Genomic DNA, 7,687 nt, shown 5'->3' with positions numbered 1-7,687 from the left:
AACTGTGCTTTATTTGGTCAAAGTATAAATGAAAAAATGTAAAAGGTACGTAAAATCCCAAGCGCGAGTAAAAGGCGATAAGAATGGTGACGTATAACATTTCCACAGGCACATGTTCGCAAAGACGTGTGCAACTGACAAAAAACAAACACTAATTACTGGAGTGTCTTGGTTGAAATGTTTGCCAACAGGTTGGTGCATATGTCCATGCCTTATGTCACTTTTGTGCCCATTCATGCGCTTTCTGATAATTAAATGTGGTAAAATTGATCATATTGCCCCCAAATGCCGTTTCAAGGAAAGGAGCATCTTACCTCTATGCAAGTCCAGTGCCAAGATTAGAGATTCACGTCAAGTCTGGGAAAGCCACAACTGCAAAAGCCGGATTCCCTCTACCAATCCGCGACAAAACACTTTTGCCAATCATTGGATCCTTCCATGCAACAAATATTTAAAGGCGAACCTGGTTTGTCAAAGGTTTGGAACTGGCAATAAAGTTTAAACCGGATGCAAGACCGGTGTATTGCAAACCAAGAGCTGTATGTTTTGCATAGTAGGACAGTCTTAACCGAGCATACGATGAGGGTATGCTAAATGCATCTGGACGCCAACCGAGTTCAACAACTAGGAAAGTAACCCTCGGCAACTCTTTGGTTGCTGTAACCCTTTAACCAAAACATTTGCTGTCAGGCTTATTGGGAGGTACCATGGAATTCGACCATTATACTACTTTCATATCTTGTTTCATTATCCCACTCTTAAGGCTGGTTCACACTAGACGCGTTAACGTCTAGCGTTAGCGTCTGGCGTCTATAAACCTTCTTAAAAATGGATTTCCTATCGACCCCTTGGCGATCAGAAGAGGTGTGAGACAGGGTGACCCGGTGAGTCTCACACCCTTTCTGATCGCACTCGAACGCCTCCTAAAAAAAAAGAATATCCCCTCCAATGCCCCTTGCTATCCCCCCTTATCATCCCCATGGAGACCCCACCCAAATTACCCAAGCATAGCAGACTTCATTCACGAAATTTTAAAACAACATCTCACATAACACGCTTTCATTTCTCAGCTTTGATTCCAAATCCATTCTTTCTAGAACCTTTCCTCCTCCCAAATTTTACACAACTGTCTGTCGTCTATCCTCTCCTACGTCCGCTACATACCTCAAACTGTTCTTGTACTAACCTCTATCCTTTAATACCAACTGACCCTCCTCTCCACCAAACGAAATTGATCTAACCCCATGTCGAACTAAAACCTTAGGTTTCCCCTAACCTTTGTCTTCGTTAACTCTTATTCTTGCCTTTGTTTACTATTTGCCCTTTTTCTTTCTTCTATATCTATATCTCCCTTTATTGATATTTCAAAATCAGTTCCAGGGAAAAGCAAATCTAACGCCAAAAATATAAAAAAGGATGACACGCAATATCGTGAAGCGTTCCTTATTTAGAAAAAAAGTCACAAAAATGGTGGTGTTACACTTATAAAAGGCCCAACAAACCTAAACTGTTCTATTCAAGAACTATTTTCTTACATTTTATAAATCTGCCAGATCTGCCAGATCCATTCGTAAACCGTCTTAAGACGTAACTGGGCCCTTTGTGGGCGTTGTCTTGTTAAACTTTTTGGTATTGAAAAAAACAACAGTTCCATTGACGTGTTTTATATACTTTTGAAAACACAAAAACATCTTACATGTAGGCCTATTATTACATACTGTTATATACACTTCATGTTAGCACAAAAATACTACATAACATACAATCACGCCACATGAAATGGGTGAACGTTTGTCAAACGAGAAAAAACGTCGCAACTTCTATAGCGAAAATATTGTCTCACAAACAGCAAGAAAGGGGAATTTAAATACGTTTCGATTTAGCTAAAAACAACAAACGTTAGAAGGTCCCAATACAACTAATGAATCTGTGATGTAATCTATATGAGCTTAAGTTCACAGAAAACATATGTCTAAATAAAGCAATTAGCTACGTTTAAGCTATCTACAGTTTAGTTAAACTTGAAGGAAAAAGAAAAGAAAAAACTAAGAAATAAAAGATAAAAAGTTGTAGAAATAATAGTTTTAGAAAGCGTTCTAAACATAAGCTATGCATCGAATCTAAACAACTAGATAACAATCTATACAAATGTTTGTATGTACATACTAAACAAGTCATACTAAGCACGACTTTAAAATCTACTTATAACGAAAATAAAGCAATTTTGCATGAAAACAAATATTAAACACTCAAAGGTGTATGTTGATTCTGTTATCACGAAACAACCTGCAATTTTTCCGTAGCAAATAAAAAACAATCCGAATGATTTAATTTAAATATAAGCGTTTCTTTAAGGCGCCTTTCTTCGGTAATATATGCTTAACAACATTAATAAGTTGCATTGCTGCAAAAACAAACAATAAGTTAAGTGGTAACACTTTGTCGAAACACAGAAACACGAAGGCTACAGTGAAAAAATCCTCTCAAACCACCTCGGCATTTTGGCAACTATAAGGTCACGTGATAATCCTAACGAAATTCACGTTTACGCACAGAGCGTTGTCACTTTAAGTACAGGCGGAAAGTTATTTGTCGCAGTAGGAGTCCAGCACGTCCACTAACGTGTCTTCTCTTTCATACTCGATTTTGTCGGGTGCGTTCGTTTGAATGCACGGCACCAACGTGACGACAGAGCCCTTTTCGTCATCCGCAAGGTGGCAGGTTAAAGGCACGTTTTCGCTGATTATTTGGTTTCCAGAAACTACTATACCGCCACTCGATTTCGAATCGGCCACGTCGTTACCGAATACGCTAGATTCAGAGAAGTTTTTTGGCAATTTGGAGGGGTTAGAAAGCTCTTTTTCTGGCCAAAAATTACGACGCATCTCAAGCTCAGCCGCGCTTCGACGGCGACACATGTAAATGGCAAAAAGAATCGCCATAAGGCCGAAAAACTCTCCCAGTAGGATAGACACAAGCACGCTGTGCTTCGGGGGACAAAGGTCTTTGGTGTAAAGCTTAGCTAAATGTTTTCCAGTTATGTCCGATGGTGAATCACAAACAATGTATCTGTTAAGAAATATATTTTAAATTATTTTGTTTTCGTGAATCTATTTTAAGCAACACGCATGTCATCCTTTAATTTAAATCGAAGTTTTAAGGATGAAAATCCTGACGAACACAAATATGTAGTACCAAAGGGAATTATAGCAACCATGGTTTTTTTACCAAACTTGAATATTCTTGCGGCAACGCATTATAAAAATCACCGATACTAAATGATTTGAACCATAATATTAATGATTTAATTGTCCTTGGTTCATTGCGAATAGCCCTAACAGTCTACAATATCAGTATTTTACTTCTTTTGGCACTTAACTCTTCCCGAAATACACACGATTATGAAAAATACAAACTATATAGGTACGGTATAGCCTATTTAAATCCAAATGTTGAACCACAATCGTAAAAGGAAAAGTAACTGCTAAGGTTCAACAACCTATTATGCTTGCTCTTACCCGGATTTAATATTATTTTGATGAAAGTACATTTCCAGGTTTTTTAGTTCGCAGTCGCAGTGAAGAAGATTTTCCTGTAGGTAAATTTCTTCCAGATTGCCAAGATCTGAGAACATAGCCAGCTCAAGAGTTTGCAGAAGGTTGTCGCTTAAGTCGAGCTGTGGAAACAAAAAATATAAGGATTCTTTCTCATTAGAGAAAAAGTTTTTCATAATTATACACTATGCTCTGCTTTTAACTTATATCACATAAATATTTTAATTTATCCCAATTCAAAAGCTATTTTCACATAAAAAGTAATTTCACATCATTAAGGTTTTCATGCGTAAAAAACTGCACCCGATAAAAAAGTAACTTCAAGATAGATATTACTGTGTTTAAAACATTTTAAAGAGATTGTTTTAATTTATTGACCTCCTTGACTTGAGTGAGACCTTGAAATGAGTCAATTTGGAGCTTTCCGAGCTTGTTGTTTCGTGCCAGTAGAATCTTGAGCTTGGTGAGTTTACGTAACGATCGCGGCAAGTACTCGAGCAGGTTTGATGAAACATCGAGTTTCCGCAGTTCCCTCATCTTCGTAAAATATCTGAGTCGAAAAAGACAAAGTCTTTTTAAAAAGAGTTTAGCATTACCCACATAACTAGGTTCTGACTTGTCACCATGTCATATAAACGCTTTTGATCTGCAACGTCATCAAACAAAAATACCAAAACTTGTATTATAACGCGATACATATTTTCCGAGAATTAACGATGGCAAATTGGTTACTTTTCCTAAAATAAATCTGCTTGTTTTACTAGTTTTGCTTTGCTTGGTATTGGTAATAGCAGTTTAATACAGTTAAAAATTCGAAATGAAATATACCGTTGTCTTTACAATTAAAAGCGTTAACCGCCAGTACTATGTTTTACATGTTTTACCTATCAGGAATAGAATCCAGTTCATTTGAGCTAAGGTCAAGCGTTTCCAAGTTCACCAATCTTCTAAGGCGCCTCGGTAGATAAATGATATGGTTGCCTTTTAGAATAAGGTGCTTCGTTGCTTTGGGAATATCTGTGATAACAAAGTATATTATTCGAAACATTGTATCGCTAGAATGGTGATAAATCAAACTACACTGTAGTGAGGTAAAAGAATAAAAAGCCTAAAGCCTGTGCAAATTTGTATTAAAAATATCTCTGTGAACATGTTTATGAACTGGAAATATGCTGCTCAACAAGACGGGCCAATTAGTGTGGTAACGTCAAGTCCCCGGTGCATCGCTTTTCATTCAACGTTAAGCAGCCTTCGATCAACGTTGATTGACAGCTTTCCAAGCGTGACGTCAATTGACGTTGAGCATCTCGGATTGCAGTTGGCGTTTGGCAATTTTCGTAAACAAGTTCTAAGCCTCCTAAATCGCTTCATAGCGGCGCTTTATTCATTTTCGCGTAACCCGATTTCAGCCAAGGGGTCTGAGTGGCATATTGAGATCGCCCGTGCGCAGGGTTGTATTTGCTAACCGCTATGTCAGACCGGACGTAGACGAACAACAATACGCATTGTTGAATAAGTATGAATTTTACATTAACTGGACCTCAGTGGCACAAAGAAACTCCGACGCTTTTCCGGATGTCAATCAAAACCGCAACGACCAGTATTGCGGGATGACGAACCCGATAACCTTCTCGTTTTCTCGGAATGCAGGCTTACAGTTCATCGGTGAAGCTCGCAAGCGCTTAAGGCACAAAGGGGTTCAAAGAATTTCCAGCGTGCCGTTTTAGTACGCTTTGCTCACGGTTCGCCGTTAAGGCGCTGATGGGCAAATGAGCAAACGGACAGATGTTGTCATGGCGGGTTTGCATCGTCACGCTATCAACTCTTTGTGGTTACCTAGCTTCCATTTTTGCCATATTGCCAGGGTGCTCTTCGCTGTCAAAACAGTTGGAAGAGCACGAATGTTAATGTGTCGTGTGTAAGTGCATATATCGTCTATGGGTTGCTTGGAGCGATTGCTAAAAAAACGGCATAGCTATTTTACTTACTATCGGAATTACACTAAATCAGGTTTACCTATATAGCCCTTAAATATTTTAATCCATGACCTTCAATATGCAGTCGAACAAACGGAGAGAGCCATCGAAATTCCTCATGCCAATGAGCATCCACAAGTGCTAGTCTATAAGCAACAGCAACATTGGACGGTTTAACGCGGGGGGTTGTAAATAAGGCTGAGGGTGGGGGCAGCGACATACGACGCAATACCCCGTTTGAACATACCATGACGACACACCTTGGGGCTGACCGATTTGACCGGTAAGTGTCCATCGAGTTCTACGGCGGTCAGCACGCGATAACGTGACGTTTTCCCGATGTGTCCACTCACATTCTCACACTTTCAAGGAACAAACACGAGCCCCAACTTTATTGCGTGAGAATGCAACGCAGAAAGGGTTAAGGGACAATGAGGTTATTTGGTTAATTGCTATAGATAACGTGCAATGTGCGAAAATGTTCGACTCCGAAACGCTTTACCTAATGTAGACTCATAACACTTCGCAAATTAAATTACAAATACTTAATGTAATATTTGTTATTTTGCGTAGGAATTAAGGCAACTTGATCTATTTTTTTATCAATAATTTGAATGGATAACAAACATGTGAAAGTCAATGCTTTCGTAAGAATTTTTACGTTGTCGTTCTCGATGCATACTACTTTCAAAAGTACAATAATTTTCATTATCTCATCATAGTCCATTACCGACTGTCACTTGTCAGTGATCAACGGTTGTCCTACCAAACACAGTTTTTCGTTTCCCGCTGGAAACTAAAATTGACATTTCTTAAACATGCGCGAAGTTATGCGTCTTACTTGGTTGGTTCCTTCCTTCATGTATGTCTGACGAATCCTATATAGTACGATTTTAAACAGTTCGATAGACTTAATATATACAATGTTTGGTTCAATGAGATAGCTTACGTTGGATATTGGTGTGTATTGTGTCAAAGAAAATATTTTAAGCCATCGAATGGAGAGCCACTCGGCGCTTTTGATATTGCTTTTGAAATGCCAAGTACCGCACGGAGAGTCACTTTAGTATAAGGGGAACTATTTCGCCCTCGTTTCCAACAAAAATGCTGGGTCGCCTATATTGCTTGATCAAAGCGTAGGTTATACTTTATCAAAAGGTTACAACTTTTTATTGGTATTTAGCGATACTTTTCACCAAAATATAAAAGATAATAAAAGCACATAAAAAACGATGGACCTGTGGTTTGGTAAATTACTGTGATAATTTATTTTACCTTTCGCTTTAACAAAATAAAAAATATCTGTGTAGGGTCGCTTACAAAAGGCTTTAGCCAAGCTTTTTGTGTCATATTTCAACTCACACCGCGCTACTGGCAAAGTTATTTTTTTAACCAAATTGACACCTAAAAGTGATGTTTTAAAGTTTTAACCCAATACGCCCCATCCGAAAAAATTACACGTTGCCTAACGCCCCACTTCCGATGATGCACCACAAGATTACCAAGATCGCTACCTGCGTCACTCTAAGTTCGTCATTTTTCCGACGAACAAGTTACAATATCTACATAAAATGGTGAACGAAACAATGTTGGAAAATGCGAAAGGAAAGCATTTGCCCTATACATTGCAAAAAATATAATTGGTCGTAAAATAAAAACAATACAAAGCACAGGTATCCCGAAAATGCAGGCAATTTGAGTTAGTTTCACTAATGTAGGAAAGTTATGCGTAAGATAACATCTTAAATATTTTCATGTTTCCTCTTAGTGTTTGGCGTAGATAGTGCAAAACTTTTACGTTAAGTATGTCTTACCAAATGGAACGCGATCCAACTTCTGGTAAACACAGCGCACCTCCCGTGTCGTCGAATTGCAAGAACACTTTCGCGGGCAGCGCCATCGCTTCTCAGTAGATGACGTCATTTTTGGTGACATCACTAATTTAGTCGGCTTGTGAGTACTGGCCGTTGTCGTTGCGGTGATGGCAGCAAAATAGGCAAAAACGAGAAATCCGACCATTCGACGATTTTCCATCGTTAAACACAACTTATGTTTATTTCGAAAATATTCAATAATTTGCTTGTAATTGTTTTTGATTTATTAAATTAAACAAACGTCACTTCGCTATACAGGGCATAGCCCCAAGTCGGTGTCACC

General features: G+C 38.5%; 1 protein-coding gene across 1 annotated transcript; it reads right to left on the bottom strand.

Annotated features, from left to right (window-relative positions):
- Positions 1 to 1,648: 1,648 nt before the first annotated feature.
- LOC146160509 (uncharacterized) lies at positions 1,649 to 7,680 on the bottom strand. Its single transcript, XM_083385949.1, has 5 exons — positions 7,345 to 7,680; positions 4,439 to 4,571; positions 3,933 to 4,104; positions 3,519 to 3,676; positions 1,649 to 3,069 (listed from the first exon to the last, which is right to left on the bottom strand). Exons 1-5 carry the CDS (start codon positions 7,562 to 7,564, stop codon positions 2,586 to 2,588), a joined length of 1,167 nt encoding a protein of 388 aa, XP_083242075.1. The 5' UTR covers positions 7,565 to 7,680; the 3' UTR covers positions 1,649 to 2,585.
- Between the last annotated feature and the right edge of the window lie 7 nt (positions 7,681 to 7,687).

This window comes from Ascidiella aspersa, chromosome 3 (genome assembly GCF_963924565.1).
Source record: "Ascidiella aspersa chromosome 3, kaAscAspe10.2, whole genome shotgun sequence".
Taxonomy (NCBI): Eukaryota; Metazoa; Chordata; class Ascidiacea; order Phlebobranchia; family Ascidiidae; genus Ascidiella; species Ascidiella aspersa.
This window is presented reverse-complemented; position numbering and strand designations above follow the sequence as displayed.

Bases quoted from the DNA above. Each gene is read 5' to 3' on its own strand.
- LOC146160509 (XM_083385949.1), bottom strand. From the start codon at position 7,564: ATGGAAAATCGTCGAATGGTCGGATTTCTCGTTTTTGCCTATTTTGCT. The intron at 3,677-3,932 runs GTCAATAAATTA...TTGTTTCCACAG, and splicing joins GTCTCACTCAAGTCAAGGAG to CTCGACTTAAGCGACAACCT. The intron at 3,070-3,518 runs GTAAGAGCAAGC...ATTTCTTAACAG, and splicing joins CAAAATAATATTAAATCCGG to ATACATTGTTTGTGATTCAC.